Source organism: Acipenser ruthenus, chromosome 1 (genome assembly GCF_902713425.1).
Source record: "Acipenser ruthenus chromosome 1, fAciRut3.2 maternal haplotype, whole genome shotgun sequence".
NCBI lineage: Eukaryota > Metazoa > Chordata > Actinopteri > Acipenseriformes > Acipenseridae > Acipenser > Acipenser ruthenus.
In genome coordinates, this window is record NC_081189.1 from 80,851,336 (window position 1) to 80,878,824 (window position 27,489).

General features: G+C 37.4%; 1 protein-coding gene across 1 annotated transcript; it reads left to right on the forward strand.

Annotated features, from left to right (window-relative positions):
• The first annotated feature begins 7,148 nt into the window (after positions 1–7,148).
• Positions 7,149–19,690, forward strand: LOC117420939 (uncharacterized protein FAM241A-like). The gene is made up of 2 exons (XM_034034720.3): positions 7,149–7,417; positions 16,983–19,690. The coding sequence occupies exons 1-2, from the start codon at positions 7,292–7,294 to the stop codon at positions 17,241–17,243; spliced, it is 387 nt and encodes a 128-aa protein (XP_033890611.2). The 5' UTR covers positions 7,149–7,291; the 3' UTR covers positions 17,244–19,690.
• Positions 19,691–27,489: the final 7,799 nt, after the last annotated feature.

Below are 27,489 nucleotides of genomic sequence, written 5' to 3' on the forward strand. Positions count from 1 at the left end.
GCACATTTAAGGAAGAGTGATAAGTGTCCAGGGGGAAAAACAGAGGAGTTCTACAGGTGCTGTCTGAAGAGGTGAGTCTTGAGGAGGTGATGGAATGTGGTCAGGGACTGGGCAGTCCTGACATCTGCAGGAAGGTCATTCCACCACTGCGGGGCGAGGGTGGAGAAGGAGCAGGCTCTGGGGGCAGGGGAGCGTAAAGGATGTAGAGCCAGTCTAGTGCAGGAGGAGAGGAGAGGTCGAGTGGGGGTGTAGGGAGAGATGAGGGTCTGGAGGAAGCTGGGTGCAGTCTGGTCAAGGCATCTGTAGGCTAGTACAAGAATCTTGAACTGGATGCAAGCGGTGATCGGGAGCCAGTGGAGTGAGCGGAGCAGTGGAGTTGCGTGGGAGAAGCGAGGCAGAGAGAACACCAGGCGAGCAGCGGATTTGTTGTTTTGTTGTTTGATCCTTTGTCATACGGTTCCAGTAGTAGGACAGTTTCCCTAATGGAGTACAGCTGTAGATAGCTTTTTCTTGCCAAGGAGGAATCTTCTGTTGTTGCTGAAGTTAACACGGAAAGAGGAAGACCTTTGTTATTTTTTTAAGGATCACAACAATCTACTTTCATTATGAAATCAGACAGGTGATTTTGCAGGATGACAACTTATTGACTTCTTGGAAACACATGTTGGTAATGCTAGCCTTTATCACATCATCTGTTTACCTAGATTCAGCAACCAACATGTCAAAACATTGGCTTCGCTGTCAGCTTTTTAGGAACAAACTTTGATGACAGAAAGACTGTGAGTGAGTATTCATGTCATCACTAAAGTATGTTTATCACTGATTTTTCAAAGCAGGAAAATCATTTCTAAAATTAGCCTCAAGATTTGGACCAAAAAATAGAAACTCCTTCCATAACACTGTCACCACGGGCAGCCAGATTGCAGGTATACTTCACCTGACCATTTTGTAATCATTCATTCCTTCACCATAGCTGTTCCTCATAAAATGTCAGCAACCTGTATGCTCTTGTATATAGCAGTTCTTTGTCAGTCATAATAGCTGAAGATCAGCAGCCTTTTGTGTCAAATCTTCATGGTGCTATAAGGATTTCATGTCTTCTGTTGGATGAGCGGAGCTGGTCTATGTGCAGGATTCACAACATGGAATAAAATATTTATCCTTAAAACGTGTGTTTTTCAAGTCTAAATTTTGGAAATTCCTTTAAAAATAAGATTACTAGTACAAATGGAAATGTATCTAATACATAACATGAAAATCAGAAAACACTTCAACAGTGCAAGTCAAACCAATGTGCAATGTCACATGAACGCGCTTTTTATATCACCATGCTAGAAAATTGTGTCAGAGGAAACAAGTGGGTTCAATAGCTGGATCTTCAAAGACTATTTCAAACTGCAGCCTGACGAAACCAATATATATGAATTAGTCATTGGAAATCCTGGCCTGTGATTGGTTAAAACCTCATAGGAGGAAAAATAGATGTAACTATTGCCCTCATATCCTTAAAACACCGGTCAATCATCTACATATGTCATGTGATTGGTTCACATCACTGTCAGTCCCGCCCCTTTTTCTCTGCACTCTTCACAAGAGAAAATGGTTTAACACCGATTCACAATGAACACTAAATTACAAAAACATACTATAAAACAAAGATGCTCCGAACACTAAAATGGGGATTAAAACGTCACTGTCACTGTTTTCTGACTTTCTCAAATTCAAACAAATTCAACTTGATGAAAAACAGATATGACGGGTGGGATATAAACTGGATTATGCAGCAGTAGCAAACCAGATTGAAAAAAACTTTCCTAACTATACAGTATGAACTTCAAAAACATTTTCTGTTATTTATTTATTTACTTATGCTGTATCAGCTATATTTAAACAAAATATATAAGTCAATATTTATTTATGTATGCTGTATCAGCTATATTTAAACACAATATTATTATTTACTTCTTAGCAGACGCCCTTATCCAGGGCGACTTACAACTGTTACAAGATATCACATTATTTTTACATACAATTACCCATTTATACAGTTGGGTTTTCACTGGAGCAATCTAGGTGAAGTACCTTGCTCAAAGGTACAGCAGCAGTGTCTCCCACCTGGGATTGAACCCACGACCCTCCGGTCAAGAGTCCAGAACCCTAACCACTACTCCACACTGCCATATCTACTATCCGACCTTGCCTCACTTATTTTCTTGACTGATTCATATATGTATGAATGTATGTACTGCAGACTAAGCCATAGTGGAAAATTAAATGCCCCTCGAGAAGACTATTGTTACCTCCAGGGTGCAATGCCTGCAGCTTCGGGCATTATAGCCCCATCGGTAACAATAGTCTTCCCTCTGGTCAATCATTTTCTACTATTGCCCTCCTCTCCAGTGTGTGTGTGTGTGTGTGTGTGTGTGTGTGTGTGTGTGTGTGTGTGTGTGTGTGTGTGTGTGTGTGTGTGTGTGTGTGTGTGTGTGTGTGTGTGTGTGTGTGTGTGTGTGTGTGTATATATATACACACACACACACACACACAGCAGCAGTGTGGAGTAGTGGTTAGGGCACTGGACTCTTGACCGGAGGGTTGTGGGTTCAATCCCCAGTGAGGGACACTGCTGTTGTACCCTTGAGCAAGGTACTTTACCTAGATTGCTCCAGTAAAAACCCAACTGTATAAATGGGCAATTGTATGTAAAAAATAATGTGATAACTGTATAATGTGAAATAATGTATAATGTGATATCTTGTAACAATTGTAAGTCGCCCTGGATAAGGGCGTCTGCTAAGAAATGAATAATAATAATAATAATAATAATAATATATATATATATACACACATGCACACATATGATCTTATTGACATGTTAACTGTGCCCAACTTCCCCAATGTGGGTTATTTCACCTCAGTAGTGTCTTCTGGGTCAAACCATGTTACTGACTGATTAGTTAAGCACAGGATCATTTTAACCTCCATGTGAAATGACCACGGAAGTGCAACACTAGCTGAAAGCATGGCTTGCAAGCAGAGATTTACTGAACCCAGATATGATGCTTTAAAATAAAAACACATGTTTACTATAACATGTGTTTCTTTTTTAACTAGACATTTGGGACCTAGATAACTAATGGAAGCATGAACAGGTATGATTTATGGAATTATTTTGTTAGCTACAATCACTTTAACACAAGTTTATATATGTTTTTATTTGTTACAAGCTACAGACAGATGGCTTCTGTTGAAGATACTGTGGAAATATTTCAAAATAATCCACAAAGCATCTGTTTCTGTTGGCCCATCTCAGTGTGAATTATTTATGCCCATTTTTATTATTAGATTTATCAGTTAACCTTTGGATAGCCTCCAACAACAACAACACATGTTTATTAAAGTTTTTGTTTTTTGTTTTTTTTGGCAAATGATACATATTTAGAAAAAAAGGATTTGTGTTATTGTTTTGTAAGAAAATCCTATTTGTTCACATTAAGAACAAGTACTGGAAAAGGATTAAACAGCAAAAGTACTTTAAAAACTCGAAAAAGACAGCTTGGAAAAATATTTGACTTGTTTGATGATAAAAAAAAGAGTTCAGATTAGGAAAAACTCAATATTTAGTAGGAAATTATTTTAATGAATAGACTTATAAATACAGTGGACAATGGAATACATAGAAATTATAACAGTATATTGATACAATATTTGGCCACTCACCCACTTAGTGATCAGAGTTCCCACATACATAAACCTAAGGGCAGCTGATGAGGCTGAGAAGGGGAGGTGGAGAGATGTTGATGCCACCATGAGCACTATTGGTTTACTGGAATATAAGGGAAGTGACTTATCTCTGGAAAAGCAACATAGAGAGAGGGCTGTCTCGTCTCTATTTTGCTTAAACCCAAACAGTATCATATATTTTAAGATTTTATTAAAAGTTAGATTTGTTTTTCTAATGACACTGCATTGTGTCAGCCAATCATATTGACTGAAGCATTTTAATGTCTGACAATCAACTCTATTAATTTATTGTGTGACAAGGATGGCTGTAGAAGTGACATCAGGCCAGGAAATGAAACCACACAACGGGGCGAGACGCAAATGTGCTTGTTTTCTTTTATTAAATAAAATATTTAAACAAAACAAAACTCTTCACAAAACAAAAGGCACGAGGGCCAAAACAAATAAACAAACAATAATAATAACAAGTATCGTGCTAGTTGTTCAGGCATGAGTATCAATTGTTTTCTTTGTATTATTGTTTACCTCCTCTCTCTCTCTCTCTCTCTCTCTCTCTCTCTCTCTCTCTCTCTCTCTCTGACTCTCATTCTCCACTCCTGAACTCTCAACCCGTTGCAGCCAATGGTCCAGGTTCTTACAGTGGTGACCGAGGGATTAACTAGCTATCAGTAATCTTGTTAACCCCTCTGTCATATTTTGCACAGGTTTACTAAAGGCGCATGACTGTCAGCTAATTCAATAACTACTAGCCGACAGTCATGCATTCTCACATGGTGTTTAAAATAAAAACAAATAATAGCAGACAGCACCTCGCTTGTCCTGCCAAACATAATACATAATAATACAACAAAAACAAAATACAAATCATAATATGCACAGGGGCGGGGAGTACCCCATCACAATTTCCTGTAATTTATATACTTCTATGTTTTGTTTAATTTTCTGTAAGTCCCTTTAGATAAAAGTGTTTGCTAATAATGAAATAATAATAAAAAATAATAACTACTGTACAACGGTTTGTGATCAATTAAAGAGAAAGCAACAGCTATTAGGTTAACAATACTGTCATGAAATTGAGAATACTAAATCTTCACACAATCTAGCAGTCCCACAATCCTAACCCTAACCCTTTCTTTGGCACTTGAGGCTAAAATGAATGAACAGTGTATAAAATAATAAGTCACAAGCTCAATTTCTATACTATTTGGAAGTTGTCATCTACAGAATTCTGTGCCCACCCATCAGGCACATCATGAACCACACTATGCAAAGGAGTTAAGCCAAGTGTGATAAACTGTATGATGTCAAGAGTGGTTAGCTGTTAGTTAGTTGGCCAGAAATATTTATTGGCTGTAGTGTAAGAGTGGCTCTGACTGTCCCACTTCCTTCTACCCCTATGCTCCCAGAAAATAAGTACAGAATCAGTACTTAAGGGAATCAAGATTGTCTCTCATTAAATTGTAGTAAGCTTCACATACCACCAGATGGAGGATTTGCAAAGCACAATAGAACAAGGAACACACTGAATACAATAAAATGTACTTCAAGGTACAAATGCTATTCATATTTCATGCAGTTTGTAAATTTGCTATTTTAATCCACAAAAGATAACTTGAAGCACTTGATGTAAGGTCTGGTTTTGAAACAGCCTTACAACTACCTTTATAGTGTTCAGACTATCTGTTTGTGTATTCCAAAATTTGCTATCACGTTTAATATTGCAAAAATTATGATAATATTTTACTTTCAAATGCTCAAAGTTGAGACACACAAAATTGCCTAGCTTTTATATAAAAACCCCTTTTATTTAGGTTTTTGTCAAAGTGTAGACAACAATCGCTTTGCTTTAGAATTTGATAGTCTTGAGAAGTTAGCTGTTAGTTAGCTGGCTGTAACGTGGGATGAAGTACATATTTATGGGAGTTTGAAAAGGTCCTTCACAAAGACAAATCTGCCCGATTCCAGCCTTGCTGAAGCACCCCTAGGTGAGTCAAATTTTCAGCTTTGCCCAACACCTGGTCGTCTAATGGTTAGACAGAGACCTGGAGAGGCCTACAAGCCACAGTGTCTCGCACCCACTGTGAAATGTGGTGGAGGATCGGTGATGATCTGGGGGTGCTTCAGCAAGGCTAGAATCGGGCAGATTTGTCTTTGTGAAGGACGCATGAATCAAGCCAAGTACAAGGTTGTCCTGGAAGAAAACTTGCTTCCTTCTGCTCTGACAATGTTCCCCAACTCTGAGGATTGGTTTTTCCAGCAGGACAATGCTCCATGCCACACAGCCAGGTCAATCAAGGTGTGGATGGAGGACCACCAGATCAAGACCCTGTCATGGCCAGCCCAATCTCCAGACCTGAACCCCATTGAAAACCTCTGGAATGTGATCAAGAGAAGATGGATGGTCACAAGCCATCAAACAAAGCCGAGCTGCTTGAATTTTTGCACCAGGAGTGGCATAAAGTCACCCAACATCAATGTGAAAGACTGGTGGAGAGCATGCCAAGACGCTTGAAAGCTGTGCTTGAAAATCAGGGTTATTCCACCAAATATTGATTTCTGAACTCTTCCTAAGTTAAAACATTAGTATTGTGTTGTTTAAAAATGAATATGAACTTATTTTCTTTGCATTATTCGAGGTCTGACAACACTGCATCTTTTTTGTTATTTTGACCAGTTGTCATTTTCTGCAAATAAATGCTCTAAATGACAATATTTTTATTTGGAATTTGGGAGAAATGTTGTCAGTAGTTTATAGAATAAAACAAAAATGTTCATTTTACCCAAACACATACCTATAAATAGTAAAACCAGAGAAACTGATAATTTTGCAGTGGTCTCTTAATTTTTTCCAGAGCTGTATATATATATATATATATATATATATATATATATATATATATATATATATATATATATATATATATATATTACTAAGACCTCAAGCTGTTCTTTCTTTCCTTGCATTTTTCAAAACGTTATACTGCCACTGGTACTACTGTACAACAAATAATGCCAAATAGCGAAATACAATTTAAAGATGTCATGATTTTCGTTATTTAGCTATGTATTCACTGCCATATTTTCCAGAACAAACTGAAGATCGTATTGGTTTTTGTCCAGTTTAATATTTTCTTGCAGCAATCAATATTACAATAAATACAATATTATCAGTTTAGCAGAACTAGGGGAATGGGACAATGCAGCCGGGCAGCGTATATGTTACCTCATTCTCCATACACAAATAATAAATAAATAAATAAAAAGCCATATTTGACAATGTGTGCACGCATTTAGCTTAGGGTTATAAATGGATCGCGCAGCGTTGTATTTTGCAACCATGTCCTGTTTGTTTTTTTTACTATTATTATTATTATTTTATTTATTTTTTTACAAAGCGCAAATCCCTCCTTCTTGTGACGTCAGGGGATCAGACATTAAACAACTGAACGTGGTGAGGGAATGCAAGCGGCAAGACTATCTGTCACGCTGTAAACCTAACAGCCCAGGACTGAATTAGAAACGGATTTCCACCCCTATCTTTGTAAATAAAATGTCTGCTGTGTCGCCTTCTGTGAATGGAAGCCCGGTTGTGAAGTACAATGATTTTGAAGAATATGAAAGAAGGCGAAGAAGGGCACAACAACAGCAGAGGAACCGGACTCAGGAACAAGAACAGGTACCTTCTGCTGAAATTGCCACTATCTAAATATGTAATTGTGCAATGTCATGCCATACCCATGTGAATTAATGTAACATACAGATGAACAGCACTGGCAGTTTTAGGCGAGTTTAGTTTCTACGTTTTGCTTGGGTAAAAACATAGTACTGTACACAGGAATATTTTATTGTTCGCTGTAGACACGTCGATCAGAACAACAGTACTATACTGACAGTAAATGAAGTATTTGCGTCAAAGGTCGTACTTGAATAAACTACAATTGTTCTTACCAAATGAACCCAACTTTTTTTTTTTTTTTTTTGCACGGTAGTTTCTTCTAATTAATTGATCAAACTGCTTTTGGCTGCTGAAACGCTTCATGTGAAAAAGATTGACATACTGCATTGTTTTGTGTTTTTTTTTGCTGTTGTTAGTGTTTTTTGTTTTTTTTTTGCCAGTAATAGGCTGTTTGATCTGTGATACTATGTACTGTTGATCGCCACAGCACTGTACACCACTTTTCTGTACACCTCTTTTTTGCTTCAAATGTTAAACTAAGTGCATACTAGTAGTGGTTTTACAGGAATCAGTTGCACAAATTCCAACTGAAATTATCTTCTTCTGTCTTGAAAAGATAATAAGAAACAGACTTATAATGATTACGGAATGGAATTCTGCACCACAAAACTAATTAAAACATTTTAAATTAAGCATGCTGCAGCACACCTTTAGGTGTTTCCTTTGAATAAATAGCTTGAGCAATAGTTCAGGCTACAGTATCTGTGGGATTACATTTGGTTGCAATTGTTGTTTTTTAATTTTTTTTTCATATGATAAAATAAGTATTTTTAGGAAGAAATAGCAATGCGGCCACCATTAAGTGTTCAGGCACAGGAAATTAGCAGAAAAAACCGAGCCTGTCAAAGATCTTTTATTTGGCTTAAAAAAACCTGTTTGGCAACAGTAAGAAATGTACCTACGCCACGCCTCTCAAAGATGGAACATTGGAAATGCACTTAAGTTTATTTTCTCTCAGGTTAACTGTCATGCTACGTATTTAATTTAGAAACTTTTCATTTACATTTAAACACATTGAAGTTAGAACATGCATATTTAGACACCGTGCTACACTTTTAATCAGACGCTTAATAAGATGCTTGAAGCTACAGCAAGTAACTACGATGTGATAGGTGTTACAGAAACTTGGTTGTCTGAGAGTGATGGAGACGAATATAATATTAGTGGGTACACACTGTATAGGAAAGACAGGCAGGACTGAAGAGGCGGAGGGGTAGCGCTATACATAAGAAATAGTCTTGAAGCTCAGGTGTTAAATCTGGACAAAGAAAACAACGCCGAATCAATATGGGTCAGAATAATGGACAAAAATTCAAAGGGCATAATAATAGGAGCATGCTATAGACCGCCAAATTCAGACGTCAAGCAAAATAATCTGTTATACAATGACATTAGAAATGCATGCAGCAAAGGAGAAGCCATATTAATGGTGGATTCAACTTCCCCCATATAAAATGGGAGAACCCGGTGGGGAGCACGACGGACGAAATTGAAATGGTGGAAATGGAGGCGCAAAACAATTACATCCCAAAAGTAGACAAATCTAAATCTAAAACAAAATGGTTTAATAGTTCAATTTTAAAAAATATTCCGCGAAAAAAGGCACTTTACAGAGCGTTTAAAAGGGACCAAAAACAAAGCACACAGAAAGAGTACTTGGAACTGCTAACACAAGTCAAAAAGGAAGTTAGAAAGGCCAAGAGATAGATAGAAATCAATATTGCTAAGGGGGCTAAAACCAATTCCAAAATGTTTTTCCAATATTTTAACAGCAAGAGAACATTCAAAGAGGAGGTTAAATGTCTAAGAGACACAAATGGCAAAATCATAGATGAAGAAAAAAAAATAGCAAATATATTAAATGATTACTTTTCACAGGTTTTTACAAAGGAGGACACAGACAACATGCCCCACATGTCGACCTGTTCCTATCCAATTTTAAATAACTTTAGCATAACAGAGGCAGAAGTGTTAAAGGGACTAGGAGCTCTTAAAATAAACAAATCCCCTGGGCCGGATGAGATCCTCCCAATAGTACTCAAAGAAATGAAAGAAGTTATTTACAAACCGCTAACCAAGATCATGCAACAGTCTCTTGGCACAGGGGTTGTACCGACAGACTGGAAAATTGCAAATGTAATACCGATCCACAAAAAGGGAGACAAAACCGAATCAGGTAACTACAGACCAATAAGCCTGACTTCTATTATATGTAAACTTATGGAAACTATAATAAGATTCAAAATGGAAAATTACCTATATGGTAACAATATCCTGGGAGACAGTCAGCATGGTTTTAGGAAAGGGAGATCATGTCTAACTAACCTGCTTGATTTTTTTGAGGATGCAACATCAACAATGGATAATTGCAAAGCATACAGCATGGTTTATTTAGATTTCCAGAAAGCTTTTGACAAAGTCCCGCATAAAAGATTAATTCTCAAACTGAACGCAGTAGGGATTCAAGGAAATGCATGCACATGGATTAGGGAGTGGTTAACATGTAGAAAACAAAGTACTGATTAGAGGAGAAACCTCAAAATGGAGCGACGTAACCAGTGGTGTACCACAGGTATCAGAATTAGTTCCTCTGCTCTTCCTAATCTACATTAATGATTTAGATTCTGGTATAGTAAGCAAACTTGTTAAATTTGCAGATGACACAGAAATAGGAGGAGTGGCAAACACTGTTGCAGCAGCAAAGGTCATTCAAAATGATCTAGACAGCATTCAGAACTGGGCAGACACATGGCAAATTACATTTAATAGATCATTTAAACAGCCCGTCACCAGTACTCGCATCTCGAGCGCACTGTGGTCCCCCAAGGTTTGGACATTGCCTTATCTAGCCCGCCAGATAATGTAATTGAGTATCCCTGCTATACTGAGATGCGTACACTATATACTGAGATGCTTACACTATAGTGAGGGGCATGACAGCTGAAAGCCCTTGTTCCAACCTGGAAACTACAAGGAGACTAGCATCCTGGGTTCTCAAAGTACAAGCAGGGGCATGCAGGTATGACTGTCTAAGGCCAGAGAGTGCCTTGTAGGTTATGCCAACTGGGAACCAAAGCTGATGGAGTTTAGATCAAGTTAAATTACATGTTGCTGCAGTTTGAGATGAAGTACATTCGAAGAGGATGCAGAAAGTTTTGCAAACAGAGCATTACAGTAATCTTGAACTGAGAATGAATGAACAGCTCAGCATCTGCTTCAGTTATAGGTCTAAGGCAGTGGTGCGCAAAGTGTGGGGCGCGCCCCCCTATGGGGGCGCAGAGAGTCAGTAAGGCGTGTCTTTGACTAAAGAGGCAGGTGTGTAAAAATGTTAAGTTTTTTTTTTTTTTTTAAAGGATATACATTTTTAAATAAATACATAAATGACAGCTAATTAGTCCAAGTAATTACCTTTCAAATGAGCCGTTGACAGTCACTCTAGGGATTGTAGAACCGGAGAAATTCTGTTTGAAGTGGCGAGTGTCAGTGAAAATGCAAAATGTATGCTAAGGAGGGCAGCATATAAAAGGTTTGCGCACCACTGGTCTAAAGGCATCATTTATGAAAGGGCACTAAACATTATAGTGCTCCATAATTGCAATTAGTGTGCACACGTTCATGATTTCTGTATTTACTATTGCGATTGTATTAAGTTCTTAAGATGGGGAAAAAAAAAATATGAGACTGGGGAAAGGATAACTCAAGAGTTTATTCAAGTTGTAAACCTTTGGTACAGGAACAAAGGAGATATTTTTCAGTGAAATTACTGCAAAGCAGACTTGAGCCTACAGTACCAAAATCAAATGTAAAATATAGACACAATGTTGCCAATTATTGTAACTGAAGGTCCCCTGATTGGTTTACTGGTTTATTTATACTTTTTAAACCAATTTATTTATTTATACCAATTTTAAAGAAATAAGGTATGGTCATTATGTTATGAGATCCTATTCCATGTACTGAACTTCTACAGTACTGGTATATAGTTATAACTCAGGAATTTAAATTTTTTGACCCACAGCTGAATTGTGATTTACATTTACAAGCTCTTCTACAGAAAATATACACTTCCCTGTAAGCGCAGCTATTCCTGCTTAACATTTTAAAAGCCAAATTTGTTCTTCATTGAGACAGCAAAATGTTGCACTAGGTTTAAATGGTTGTCAAGTTGGTAAAATCCCACCGGATCACACTTGAATACCGTATTTGATATATCCATAGATTCCTGCCTAAAACACGGCTAGTGCAAACACAATTACAATTGATTATACTTACAGTATAGTAAATACTGTAGCAACTCTTGTTTTCATTTTCACTGAATTCAAACATTAAGGCCTTCTTAAGAGATGCAGATATGGAAGTACCTGCTGTAGTTTAATCCCTGCGTGCAGTATGAGCCGGTTAAAAGAGATCATTATCTTCAACCTGATACTGTAAAAGTGCCCTTTATATACTGCATGTGATTTAACAGTATACAGTTGACCGTCAGCCATTGTTTGGCAAGTTGGTTTTCAGTTCACAGAACGTTGTCTCGGATAAGGACAAGGAAGTGGTATGCACAGTAATACTAACCTTTAATAAGTGTTGTTTTTTTTTTTTTTATCAACTGGTAAGTTTCAAAGTCTGAGTCAGCATACTGGGGCAACAAAGGCCTGGGAAAGTATTATTTTGAGAAAACACATTCCAATGGTCCAAAGCATTTCAGGTCCCTATAACAAACTTAGGACTTTCATGTTTTAATGAAACACCCCAGCTTCCGTGTATCATCTTGTAGTGTAGTTTACTTGATACAATGTGGAACAAGATTATTTTATATACAACTTTAATTTAACTTGATGTGTAAATATCTCTAAGAATTATATTTGAAAATGCACTGCCTTTTTACAGTAAATACAGAAAAATATGTATGTGTGATATAGCACCTCCTAAACAGCTGCTACTGTATATTATGTACATATGCTAGGTAACCAGGTAATGAAAGATAAGATGAAAAATGTATTTACTCTTGGTATGCAGAGGACATAGCAACATAAAATATGCATTGCATAGCCTAGAGCCTGGCAAACAACAATTATGAAAACCATAGACGCTAAGTTCAACCGATTTATATATTCTGTGCTGTTCTGTGGTCAATTCAATTAAAAAGTCCACAGAGCTGGCAGTTCCAATATTTGTTTTAATTCAAACTACATTAAAAAAAAAATCACTCTTGGAAGCCTATTACAGGAAAATGCGTAGCTTTCTGAAGAATTCATGGTTTTGCTTACTTCAGTTTTCTTCTTCATTGAGAAGAGGGCATTTAAAGCATATGGGGAAAGTAGAGGTAAAAGTGTCCTTTTGCCAGAGCACTGTTACATTCCTTTCTAGTTTTCTTAAGTTTTCCCATTCCCCCTTTCTGATTTCTTTAGATTTTCCATCATTTTGTAGCTTTCATTAACTGATAACCTAAAACAGGGGTGACCAACCCAGGTCCTGGAGAGCCGCAGGGTCTTCTCGTTTTCGTTCCACCTGCGTTCAACACTTAAAAAATGTTCCATGTCATTAGCCATTGGTGATTTAAAGACACCCAGAAAACCTGCAGGATTGTGGCTGTCCAGGATTGGCCACCCCTGACCTAGAATAAAGAATCTTCTTTCATGGATCATCTCTGGTTTTTGTTCCAACTGTGTCCTAAATTACTTAATTGGACCAATTATTACCAATTATAAAAAACCAGGAGGGACACCGGCCCCCCCAGGACCAGGATTGGACACCCCTGTTATATTGGCTAGGTACCTGGAATACCAAGTTAACATTAATAGTGTAATGTACTTAAATAAGGTCCATACAATTAACTGTCCTTGATTTTTTTTTAATAGAATTACTCTATAACCCTAGGTCTAAAGCCAGACATTAATGTACTTCTAATGATAACTGACTGCTAATTGTAGTAATACTGCAATACTTTCATCTTTCTACAACATCATGATAAAATTTTTTGGTTTTAATGCCATGTGGCAAGCAATACTGTTTCTACAAGAAACGAAACCTCAACTGCTATTCTTCCTATACTTTGATCCTACAGTTATGAATCAGACACAGCTGCCTTCTGCTTCTTGTACTCTTAAGTAAGAATCATAACACATTTTCAAGAATGCCTGTACCAAAAAAAAAGTTAAATGGAAAAAGTCACAAAAACATAAAGATACTGAATCTTTGAGTATGCTAGAGTATTCATTGGAGCAGTTTCCATGTAGGAACAATGTAACAAAGGTCCGCAATCCTAGGAAAACAAATTAATTCAAAAAAGTCATTTTCATTATTTATTCTTCATTTCACAGCTTCATTTTTTGAAGGACAAACAGATTAAAGTTCTAATCCACAAAAAATAAAAAATGTCACCTTTTTCTCACACTGTTCTGGTAGTACTTTCAGGTAGTGTTTTTCCATGTAGTTTTCTTTTAGCCAGAGAAATTCTCCTTCCAAATGCAGATAACCAAATTAATATTAAAATATGGGAGTGTATAAATAGATGGAGCGAGCGGAGTAGTGGAGTAGCGTGGGCGAAGCGAGGCAGAGAGAACACCAGGCGGGCAGCAGAGTTCTGGATGAGCTGGAGCGGACGGGTGGCGGACGCAGGGAGGCCAGCCAGGAGGGAGTTGCAGTAGTCTAGGCGGGAGAGTACCAGGGCCTGGACCAGGAGCTGGGTAGCATAGTTGGTGAGGAAGGGTCGGATTCTTCGGTTGTTGTTGTTATTGGGGATCCAGTAGATGGTAAGCCACCCGGGACTTTCTGGAACTGTGTTATGTCTTGCAGTAAGCTGATGTTAAGCCTGTATTTGTCTTTTTGAACAACTTTGTGGAACCAACATATTTGTGCTCTTCTAAAACAAATCTTCCTCAATTAACTAGGTTTAAGAGACGTTACTTCAGTTATAGCTCAAGCCTGGTGCTGTCTGTAGCCCGCAGCCATAATAAAGCCACTGGCAACAAATCCCCAGCTATGCTAATTTAATACATTTTGGGGGTGCAAACGTGACTTTTTCTGTCCTTAGTAGGAAGCCATAATTGATGCAACTTAAGGCTAGTGTACAGTGTATTGCATCTTATAGCTAAGGGACAGAAAAATCTAACCACGAAGCAATCGGCTATCCAATCACCAAACACAAAGATAACGAAAGTGTAAAAGAATGAAAAAAAAATCTGTGCTTTGCAAAGAGCTTATTTATTTATTTATTTTATTAATTTTTTTATTTATTTATGTGTTGCAAAGGGCTGCATTTTTTTTTTTATTTCTAGTCGCTTTGGTATTTTTTTTTATAACCTTGCTTATTAAACAACCAAACTATAAAGCACTATAATTGTCTGAGTCAAATGGCAATAATTTGAAACGTTGAATAAATTGTGTCACAAAAAACAAATAAAAATAAACTACGTAACACCTAAAGGGACATAGTATTTTTATTTTCTACAATCTCATGCACACCAGATACTACCTCGTGCTCACGTGGTGAGCACGAGTTAATATCTTGCTGACTGCAGCAGACACCAGGTGTTCTCGGTGGATAGGTTAGGAGACCATCACTATTTTCTTCATGGCGTAACAACTATGCAAAACTGGTGTGCTTTTAGACTCGAAAGGGGTAATATGAGTCATGATTCAGGATTTGCGAATTATTTATCTTTATCTCGATTTATCATGAAAAAAAATCTGCACATATGCCCTGTACATTATACATTAGGCTACATCATACAACAGTTCATAGCTCCTGAAGACTCATAAGAGAAAGCTATTTCACACCATGAAAGCCTTCATGATAAGGAGAAAATTCATTCATGTCTCAGTGATTTGCGAGTTATTGTTGGGACTGACACATTGATGATCGAGCCCGATCCTGCTTTTGTTTTTGAAAGTGAGTGCAGCTGCAACGCAAAATGATGGCTCATCTACCACAATGACGGTATTGCAAACACTGAGAGAGAAATTACAAAAGAAAAGAAAATCAAATGAGGCTAACAAAATCTCTTACAAGTATTAAGCACTAACTCATGCGCACCAGATACTAGCCTTCTTTTTTTTAAAATTCACACCATGTCCCTTTAGGGCTTCCGTTCTAAACCCCTCGTACTGTATGCTTATGTTTTCCTGTTTGGTCAAAGAACTTTGTCATGGCTACTTCCAGCAGCTCTCAGATAATAAAGGATTGCTTGGTATGGTCTTTAATGTAGTAGAAAGTTGTGCAAGGTTACGTCACAATCAGGATTTTCACTGCTGGAGTCTCGTAACCATAAGGTACGGCTTCCTGACATGTTTCCATGCAAAAAAAAAATAGTTTGGGGGGAATTGTAAGGCTTTTTATCGTGAGAAGGTGATTTACCCATCCTTTAAAGTTGTACAATGTTTTAGACATGCACTTCCTATAGCGGTGGAGAGAGAGTATCGACTTTCTAAGTTGCATAGAAACCTCAGCCATTTTTATTAGCGTGAGAAGCTTTTTGTTTTTTTGTTTTGTACTACCCTCCTTGTTATGAGTAGTTATTGCAATTACTTGAAACTTGTGTTTGGTGGTTGTTCTACGTTTTGATGTATTCTGTGTTTAAGTGCTTGCACACAAGTTCTAAAACTGCTCCTCATCTCTAATTGCTAGCCATAGACATGTGTACCACGGGCTGGAGAAGGTAATGTGTCTTTATTGTATTAAGAGCCAGTGTTAATCAAGTTTCTTCCTGTGAATACATATTTCTTCAATAACACACCTCAACTGACAATCTGTATTTATTGTAAAATGTATTGTAAAGTTATTAACGCTACATTAGTAAACTGGAGGTCGCAGTGAATGTAAAAATGAAAGCGGATGGAACACATTTTACTGTTCCAATTCCCTATAGCTATAAGGAATAATTGCTGGGAACTCATTTAAGTAGAATAAAATAATGAATTATTCTGTGAACGAGAAGAAGGAATTTGACCAATTGGCTTATGTCTTACTCACAGGCAGTTTGAAACTTGTTTTTAAATGTTCCCAGTGTTTTAGCTTTAGAAACCTCAAATGGTACAGTTTGTGCTCCAGTTAATGTTATTGTCTTTTTGTAACCTCCCCCAGTTTTTGGCTTGCATGCAAAGCATAATGTGAGGCTTTGCAGGTGTATAAACAAATGTAAGGGGGTTAGGTTTGAACCGTTTGATGAGGGATGGGCAAACTAGCAGAATATCAAAACAAAATGTCCCTTTGCTAGAACTTTGCTAGAAAATAGGTTTCCTGGAGTTCTGTACAGCTATCTGTAATTGTTACCACAAAGTATGTGGGGTTTTTTTTATATTTGTTGTTTTGCAAAGGTACACGATGGAACAGTGCCAAAATATAATGTGTCTGCGCGCTATTCTCATCTCAAGCATGAGCATTTTCTTATCACGTTTTCTTTAAGGATAATCTTCTTTAACACCACAAATGACTTCCTGACCTTTACTGCTGTGGATGGTGATGGTGATGGTGATGATGACTGATATTTGCCTTTTTGTTCAAAAACAGATTACGGAACATCAGAGGAATCACAGCACTGAGCACAGAACAGCACCGCCTCCAGTAGACGACTGTGAAAAGCTGGGGACTCTTTTCGGAGAGCTCAACAAGTGCCTGAGAAACCTTGGCTTTACACAGATGTACTTTGTGGAGAAGACTGTTGAGCCGGTGGTGATAATCTTCTTCTGGGTGATGTTGTGGTTCCTGGGCATACATGCTCTGGCCCTGGTGGCTGCTTTGAGCCTTGTCATCATTTTCATTCAAAAATAATATCTGCCCATAAAATAAAGACTGTCCTTTTATCTCTGCCACGCATTTGTACTGGTGCTGTATTAAAGATTGTTTTATCTGTGTGGGTGGAGCCCAAGGGGAAATACTGCAGAATTATGATTCTAATGTGTGGGGTATGTATTTATATGCTACTGGATTCTGCCGAGTCAATGCCCAGGGGACGTAAAGTTGTCGTTAAGGCAAGGGCGAAATTACAGACCTTATTAACATTCGGTAAATAGATTACGTTTACAATTAGGCATGCTTAAAATTCAAAGGTAGAGCCCAGCACACAGTCACGCTAAAGAATCAAGAAGTGCAGTTAACATATGTCTTGAGTGGTGAAATGCAATTCAAAGTTGCTGCAGTTTGTCCACTGTTTTCTCATTTCAAATATTTTCACAAAACAAACATTAAACTTTAAAGCTAAAGTGTGCAGTGCAAAAGCACATGATGAAAAACCACATTTGTAGGTGCAAAACGCTACAATAAAAGTCGCTATGTTTAAAAAAAATATAAACACGTGACATTTTCGGTCCACTAAAATAACTGGCTTTACATAATCTCTGTAAGTAAGAAATTGGAGTGCCCAGTGTGAAAACACAACACAAAGTAATACATTAATATAGCATCCAAAGTAGCACTATAACATTAAAATGTTCAATACAAAAAAAATGCCTGAGTTACAAGCTCTTGTAGTGTCTAAAAAAATAATAATAATCCAAAATATGAATTGTAGCATAATAACAGGAAAGAGTAATCAATCAGACTGCGGAGTCTGTATCATTTGAACCGAAACCACCGATCTCCACATCTTCGACATCTGAACGTTCATGATTGATGATGCAAGCAATTGTCTGAATCATTAATACACAAAGCAACTACTTCTAGGCAGTTTTTTTCTGTGCACGTGAGCTGTGATATTTCCCCTCAGACATTATTTGCGCATGGTTATTAAAAACCAAAAATGAATGGAGAAAATGTTACTTTCAGCTAAATGTGGGGGGGCCATTGTTCAAACCAGGTGTTGACTCGGCAGAATCTGATATATAGACATATGAAGGTATATAACCAGGGTTTGCTGCTTCATTAACAAAAAGAACTGGTAAAAAAAAAAAAAAAAAAAAAATCCACAGTATTAGTTCGCCTTCTTCCCATACATGTACCCTTTACCCATCTAATTTTAACAAAACATCTTTTAATGAACTCTTCCAGCATGTTTGTAGTGAACTACTGTATAGTGTTTGCTAGCTCTCTCTCCCTTGTTGGGTGCTACTGTGTGTGACTGCTGAAAATGTAGGCTATATCTTTGATATACTCTACTGCATGCAATTCAGGGATGATTTAGACCTGCCTTTTTTTGCAATGTCTCAATATTTTGCCAAATTGGGTTCCACTCAAAATTTTAATTCAGAAGTTCTGTTACACACTTTCAACACTGCAGACCTGTAAAGAGGTCTAGGAAAAATAACTCAAAACATACCTCTTGGGTATACCCTGATCGATTGTCTTATTTCTGTAAAAGAAACTAAAATTGGATCTCTTTTTAGAGCATATTATAGCACTAGGGAATTGCCCTAGTTTTCCTGAAGCACCTATCTATGGTTATTATCCCTAAAAGTAAGTGGTGGATGCAATCTAGGTGAATTTCCTGGTAATGGTACTGTAAAATACTCTAGAAAAAATCCATCTGTTACTTATCCCAGCAGATCAACTTCACAGTTCTGAAACGAATAAATACATTAATATTTCATGGTATAAAAAGCAAACAGTGTGGCTTACAGGGGAAATCAAATGGAAGATTCCATACATTCATGTACCATCAGGAACATCTGTAAGTGACTGGGGGTCAAAATGAATTGTGCTTCACTTGTACAGCATTGTGCAAGAACTAGTTTAAGTATTAAAAAAAAAAAAAGAAAAAACCTATCTGCTTTAAATGCATTGGATGTGGAATTTGTAGAAAAAAAAAATACTGTATTCACAAAAAAGCATGCGATTGCTTCACCCTGTTTTATTGGCTCTGGTTACAAAGCCCTGATATTTGATCTCCAATGAAGACGTATTGGGTTTGACTATGGTGATCGGTTCTTCTCAAGTAATATAAACAATACATTCACTGTAATAGTACTACATTGTGTCAAATACACATCTATAATTTTTGGAAGGTTAATGCACCTGTTTTATTTGTTTGTTTATTGCTTTAATTTAAGTACATGAATTAACAGGGAAATATGAGTAATGCTATAAAAAAATATTATATTGCATTTTGTATGTTATTGTATGAATTGTGGAGTAATGAAAACCCAAATATGTTTAATCTATACGCTGTACATATCATCAATTATTAAAGCTGCAAGATTTTTATATATGACTGAAAAATAAACAGCATACTTAAGTGTTTTTAAGAATATATTTTACAAAACAATAAAAAAAAGTTAACTCTACATACTGTTGTGTTTTTTTGTTTTTTTTTACTAACAACTATAACGAACCTTCCAGAGTTTAGTAACAGGTCACATTTAAGGAGGGATGGCCAAGGCTCAATTTAAATATTGTGGCTTGACGGTTCCTTATAACTTCCCGTGATGTAGACCATTAAGTTGACCAAGCCTTGCGGCATATATTATATAGGGGTTAATTCAGCACTTTGAATGGTTCATCTTTCCCTCCATCTTTGCCAGTTGACAAGATGATGACGATAGAGGGTATAATTTGCGTTCTTGGTGCAATGTTATGCATTTTCAATTCCTCCATACAGGTTTGTTTTCGTAATTGCCAGAAAGTTACTTTCCTGGACTGATGGGTGAGTTTGCATCCTTCCTTTCCCACTTCCTGTTTTTTGTTTCATTTCCTTTGGGACCCATGGTTTATGAAGTAGCCAACATTTGAAAAAAGGGCCCTCAAGCAGAAAACAGACCTAGTTGTTTAGTTTGTTTGTTTGTTTACATTCCTCAAAGGTAGTCATGGCTTTAGGGACAAATTTCATCTTTTGAAACCTTGCCTCCACATCACTGTTAGGCAAAATACATTTCTGTTGTAGTAACATTTTATTATTACTGTATATTAAAGATGTCATTCCGTGATTTATTTAAAGATGTCATTCCACAGTATTGTAAAAGATACAGTATTCTATTTATTTTACAGCTTTAGCTGGAGGAAATTAATTTCATTTTAATAATTTGCACATCCCTCTTTAAAAAAAAAAAAGCCCCTAGGAAAGATGTCTTATTATTTATAACTATTAAAACACACTGAGGACGTGCCTTTGTTAGCCGATAACCTCTAGATATAAGAACATAAGGAAGTTTACAAACGAGAGGCCATTCAGCCCATCTTGCTTGTTTGGTTGTTAGTAGCTTATTGATCCCAGAATCTCATCAAGCAGCTTCTTGAAGGATCCCAGGGTGTCAGCTTCAACAAATTACTGGGGAGTTGGTTCCAGACCCTCACAATTCTCTGTGTAAAAAAGTGCCTCCTATTGTCTGTTCTGAATGCCCCTTTATCTAATCTCCATTTGTGACCCTTGGTCCTTGTTTCTTTTTTCAGGTCAAAAAAGTCCCCTGGGTTGACATTGTCTATATATCAGTTGGCCTAGCCTTTTGATATGGTGCAGTAATTGTCATTGTAAAGTTTCCACAATCAAGGTAATATGTTCAACCTATTGGAACAACATAAATACATTAGTCTGAAGAATGATAAAATATATCTACCTTTGGAATGGTCTTTTGTTAACCTTATTAAGCATAAAGTTCTCCCTTTTGTTTGTCACACAGCATAGAATTTGAAATAACCACCACATGATTTGGGGAACAATAGTATAGTGAAAATGTGTTCTTTTAAATTCCCCAGGTTAATTCCAGTATTTTTAAACCAAAACGTTTTCTTTTTGCTTTAAAAGAATGTGTACTTTAAATCTATCTACAGTATTTCAATATAATGTTTTTATGTACTGGCATACATAGATTGTGTTCCCTTTTTACTACTGTATTTTCTATATATTTTAGGTCATAGGGTATGCATGACATCTCAGAAAGGCAAATAAAAATGAAAGTAAAACAAAATTATTTATTTTTAAGGTATTATATATTTCACTTTTGTTTAGCAAGATTGAGTGGATTTCCAGTCTGATATATGGGTGGGTGAAGCACGAGCAGGGCTGCCAGATTGGCAGTTTTCCAGCCAAATTTGGCTTGTTTTTAAAATATCTAGCAGGTAAATATTGTCGTTGGTGGTTTGGTTATTTTTAAGGTGCATGTTTTTTGTTTTGTTTTTTCCTTTTGATTATGAGGTCGTCATCAGTGCAGGACTTCAATCACCACAATGCCCTGCATACTCTACCACACCCTCCCCCTGGGGCGTGACTTTGTTCTGAAGCTCAGCATCCAATAAAATGACAAATCACACAAATGCCCACAAATCCGGCTGAAGAAAATGGTGAACCCTACTATTTCTTTCCTCAGGACTGGTTAATATGGGGATTCTTACAGATGATTGACACTTGTATGTATTTGACCGGGATTCTTGCTTAACTGTAAAATAGGGAGAAATAATATGCGTTTTTTTTTTTTTTAATTTGTAACAAATTAAGAACTGTATCAGTACAAATATAATTAGAATGTATTGTAACAGAGCGTCCCGAGGTGGGCTGGTGAGATGGGTGGGGCCGGCACTCTGACTGCTTGTTAACAACCCGGAAGAGCGCGCCCCGCGGGTCAGGGGCATGGTCAGCACACTTGAGTGAACGGGAGAACTCAGCCTATACTTTTCCATCCAGCGAGGTTACCCATAGTCAGGCTGGGGCCCCGCCCCCTTGCATATAGAGTGTTCCGATCTGCAGACTGAGGCACCTGGGCTGGGGGATTTCCATACAGCTGTCATTCTGGAACCTTCCAACAGGGTGAGGTGTCCGTTCTGGATTGGCTGGAACGGGCACCGCCTCCCTCCAGCTCTCCTATAAAAGGAGCTGACAGCTGGATCCCGGGGTCGGACTGAGAAAAGGAGAACAGAGTGAAGAGAAAGAGCTAAAGAGAAGAAAAAGCCGACTTGTAAAAGCGTGAGCTGTGGCTGACAGCAGCCTTGTTAAAGCGATAATTAAGTCTAAACAAATAAAAAGTTTAGCCTTGAAACCTTGTCTTGCGTCCTTCTTGACACCGCCACAGTAATATTTTATTTATTGTTTTATAGTCTACAGGCCAACAGTTCAGGACAATTTCATTTTATAATAAAATTTAAAAAAAACAAAACTTGGATCGCATTTGATCTCATCACATTAAGAAACAGCAGTGCTTGTACTGTAAACTGTGAGAAAAAAAAACAAGCAAAGCCCATATATAAATAAATAAATTGTTTATAACATTACTTACCTGTGTTATTTATTTTAAATAAATATGTAGCATTTATGTATGCTTTTGTAATATATATTTAAGTCTTAAATGTAAGTACAGGTTTTTGGCTATTTTTGGCTGGTTTAAAAAACACAAATTTGGCTACTTTATGACTGGTTACTTCCAAAATTTGGCAGGGCATTGCAAAAAAAAAAATCTGGCAGCGCTGAGCAGGAGTCTGGTGATTCTGCTTATGGAGAGCGCTCTGTGCTGCTCATTAACTTTGCTGTTTTCAACGTGTCGTATAATTGAATACTAATCAGTGAAGCACAATATTTCTGTAAGTGTAAATGCTCTGGTAAACAAATAATAATCACAATACCCCTCCTTTTATACTTTGTTTTATTTATTAGGCGCGGCTACATTTTTAGTAACAGCAATAGCAGCGGGTTGAAATGGATACATTTCTTAATTGCAAAAGAAAAATGAAGGAAGACAACACAGTGGTGCAGAAAGTGCAAAGCAACAGAGAGTTATACCAGATCGCTTTCGATAATTTTTTTTTTTATTAAAGCCAACATAAAAATTATCAATGTTAGTTATTATAGTTTTATCTTGAAGTTAGTGTTTTTAATATTTAAACATTTCAAATGCCATATAATTATGCTGATATGGGAAGTAAATGATAACATGATAAACATTTACAGTGCAGACTATTTTGTATTATTTATAATGCTGAATAGAAAGGGACTACGAGTGTTTCCAAAAGGATTCCCAAATACTGTTGTTTAATTTTGTGCATCCAAGGACATGCAATTAAAAGTTTTAAGAGTCAAGCCTACTGTCTGGTATTCTGCCCTAAACCAGCAGTATGTCAGTCCCAAATATTTGTGACAAATTATATATTAAATAAACGTTTAAAAAAGAAATGTGTTAATCAGAATATTCTGCCTTTTATTGCAACTGTGATTATAATCTTCCACGGCTGCACACTTCAGAAGCTGGTAGGGTCTCAATCCCAGTCCATTTCCCCTTTGCCATGTTCCTGAAGAAGAGGGGTCTGGGTTTTAATTATTACAGTCCTCACTTGGGGCCAGTTGTCCACAAGTACTAGAAGTGTTCGGTTCCGAAGCATGTCCTCCTGATGTTCTCTTGTGCAAGGTTTTAGTTTGTTATAATGCAATACAGAAGTCATCTCATTTCCTAAAGGACATCAGACATGTTCTCCACAATTTTGAAAGGTCTTTTAAAACGTTTCTGAAATTTTGAGGAGTGTCCTTTCCTCAGGGCCGTATCCCTCACCCTTACTCTCTCTCCTTCTGTATACATCTGGGGACTGGCCTTTAAATCATAAAAAATGTTTTGTCTACTTGTAGCTGTGCTATGATGTCTTTTGACAGCTTCATGCACAGTTCTTAAGGTTTCTGCCAGATCTGAGACATAATCATGGGCAAACTGGGAAGTTGATTTTGGTTTTATCCACATAGCGAATGCAAACTGATTCTTGTTCAGTTCCAGAGATGTCCTGTGTCCCATCAATAATCAATGAATATTGCAGCAGTGGCAGGGAATTGATTTCCTTTGCAACAACCCAAACAATTTGAGTCACCCAGTTTCCAAAACCAGAACTTCATTTTTGGCAAGAAAAACAAGAAAACAGCCACATTGTGGGATATGGCCTCAGGCAAACCTTATGGCATTCATTATCCCCTTTATATGTATGTCCATGTAAGCATTTACATTCATATCCTCCCGTCGTGTTTACACACATTGTGTTTGTAATTCGTCGTCATCTTTACAAACCAATATCCCATCACCAGTGTATCCTTGAGACCATTGGCATGAAACGTATCTTTCACTGATTTCTAGGGGGTGACACGTGACATTGCTTCTCCCTGTGTCCAGGTAATGTGTCCCATTGTGATGTTTCTGGCACCTACCTGCATGGCCAGTCCTCACTTCCGCGAGAAGCAGTAACCCCATGACCATCTCTACCAACGATGGCAACATCTCCTGTAAAACAAGTGTAGTATTAATTCTTTGTTAACATCACCCCTCCCAATAGAACCCTTGTTTAATTTGTCACATCCTCTGCCCTTTTATGACAAAACTTGGAAGTATGCCCCTTTACCCTCGTAGTTGTAACACACAAACATAGCCTGTTTACCATCCTTATTGTATGCAGGGGGTCTCTTACCCTTCACCTGCTTTACATCATTAGGGACAAATCCTCTGTCTTCCAGACCTGTTTTGCCTGTGCAGCTGCTACAAGTTTCTTTTTCCCTCCCCCTTGTTTTCAGTTAAACACTTGGTTCATGGCACTCATGATATCTTTAGCAGTGGCCTTGGTAGACAATTGTGCAGTCAGCACAGCTCGGTATGGGCCAACTGATTTAGGAGCAATGCTATATAGGCCTCATCAGTAGCTGCCCGATTAGCAATACCACTGTATGACTTAGAGGCCCCCCATTAACCAGGCCGCATAGGTCGCCGGATGCTCCCCCTCCTTAATGTTAACTTCAGTCGGACCTGCTTTTTTTTAGCCCATCAGACAACTCCTTAATTGTCTCCCATTTTTTTTTTTTTAAACTATCTGCTTAAGTCTTTGAGCGTTGCCCTGTACCAGTTCAGCTTTCTTTTGATATACTGAATTGCTTGTCTGCAAGCCCAACAATATCACCGCCAGTTTAGCCTTCTTAATTTTTGGACATTTCCCATCAAACTGTAGTTTCACCCAACCCCACGGGTCAACTTTGTGTTGTAATCCCTCATAGACACTGTCCTTTAGGACATGTTTAACAACATATGCCTCAATAAATTCCTCCGTGCAAATAGTTTGTTCAAACAATTGTCATTGACTCTCTGCTGTACCTAAAACAGTCTTCTATACTAATTTGAGAGCTCAAACCGAAGACTTATTTGTGTGCTCATCTGACAACCGCCAGCATACTATTGCAACCTTCTGTGCCCCGATGTAGTGGGGACTTACAATCCTATATTCATATTACTACAGCTCCTATATAAAATGATCAGTTTTACACAATAACTATTTATACATTGAAAACAATGGCTTTGCAAGAGGGAGATTCCCTGAACTGTCCCTTCTCCACGTCTACATTCTCAGGTGGAGCATATGCAGTCAAGCTTAAGGCAAGGTACCTCCCCTCTGCTGTCCCTTTGTCTAACAGAGGTTAGAAAAGTATAATAAGTAACTATAAGATCATGTTCAGCCAATCACAGTACTTACTTAAGTCATTTTATAATACTGTATATTACTTTTTAGACTATATTTGAAATCCTTAGCATCCGTATTATAAAGAAAAAATAAATAGTAGTATCCAAATTGATCAATCAATCTATTTTATATAGCGCCTTTCATAGTGGACCACCATCACAAAGTGCTTTTCCAAGATAGTGAGGAACAATTCATAATACATTCAATATAGTGAAATATATCCTACCCCTAATTGGTGCTTTTGAAGAACCTTATTCCGGATTTGCTTTGAATGTTCCTTCATCTTCATAATGTAGTTTTTGTTAGGAAATGTACTAACCAACTGTGGGACCCCCCCAGAGACAGGTGTATTTAATCTGAAATCATGTGAAACACCTTAATTGCACACAGGTGGACTCCAGTCAACTAATTATGTGACTTCTAAAGACAATTGGTTGCACCAGAGCTTATTTAGGTGTGTCATAGCAAAGGGGGTGAATACTTATGCAATCAGTTATTTTCTGTTTTGTATTTGTAATTAATTTAGAACAATTTGTAGATTTTATTTTTCACTTTGACATTATGGACTTTTTTTGTGTAGATCAGTGGCAAAAACTCCTAATTAAATCCATTTGGATTCCATGTTGTAACACAATAGGAGGTGGAAAAGTCCAAGGGTGGTGAATACTTTTGAGAGCCACTGTACATTAAATGCCAACAGTAGATCACTTTCATTGATCTACTTAACACATTTTTGCTGTTTCTATTTTCCAAATAAATGCCTTATCGCTACAGTATTACAGCGGGCAATCCTCACACTTTCTAACCAACAATGGATGAAATGCAACCCTGATTTTGTGCCGGTAACCGGGGCGATGGAGTTATTTCACAGCCACTCTCTACAACAATAAGATTAAACATTTAAAGTATTGAGACAACAGACATCAGAACTGGTATTACGATTGAGAAATGTCATAATGAAAAGAAGAATAAACTCGTAACACTTCTTTACTATCGGTTCTGTTTTCTCCTCTCTGCTTGACATCACCCATAATGCACCGCCATTGCATGCAGATACTGCCTCAGTTAATTGCAGTTTCTGTTTGGTCCTAGATCCCTCTGTAGTGGTTGCACGAATACATTATTGAGTAATAGAAGTTGTAGGATGTTAACAATGAAAAGACAAATTATAGGTACGTTATATAAACAGTTGAGACAGTATATTGTAATCGTGAGTGTTTTGTTTGTTTTGTTCTGTTGTGTCTAAAGAATTACTGTTTGTTATTAATTGGTGGCTGAACATGATCCGCAGCTGTCGTCAAGGGCCAACACATATCCGGACATCATCAGTGCACTTGTTTCACGATAAACTGTATTTACACCGCGAGCACTAAATCACTCAGTGTAGACTTGTGTTTGTGTATGTGTTACGTGTGGGTGTTTAGGAAACGGGGCTTTTATTATTTCAGGACCAAGCCGTGATTAACAACAGAGCCATACACGCCGCTGTATTGCCTGTTCTCATTGTTATTGTTTACTGCCGTTTTGTCATCAGAATTTTATTTTACAAATAAAATATCATTGCATCTGGATTATCGTTGTCTGCCTGTTCATTGATCATTGCTGCATTCCTGCACTGGCACACTGTTAACCACTTTGCCTCAGTACTTCAATGCAGTAATAAAGATATGGTTATTATGCTTAG

Excerpts from the sequence above, each read along its gene's own strand:
- LOC117420939 (XM_034034720.3), top strand. The coding sequence starts at position 7,292 with ATGTCTGCTGTGTCGCCTTCTGTGAATGGAAGCCCGGTTGTGAAGTAC. Across the intron at positions 7,418-16,982 it reads GGACTCAGGAACAAGAACAG|ATTACGGAACATCAGAGGAA; the intron begins GTACCTTCTGCT and ends GTTCAAAAACAG.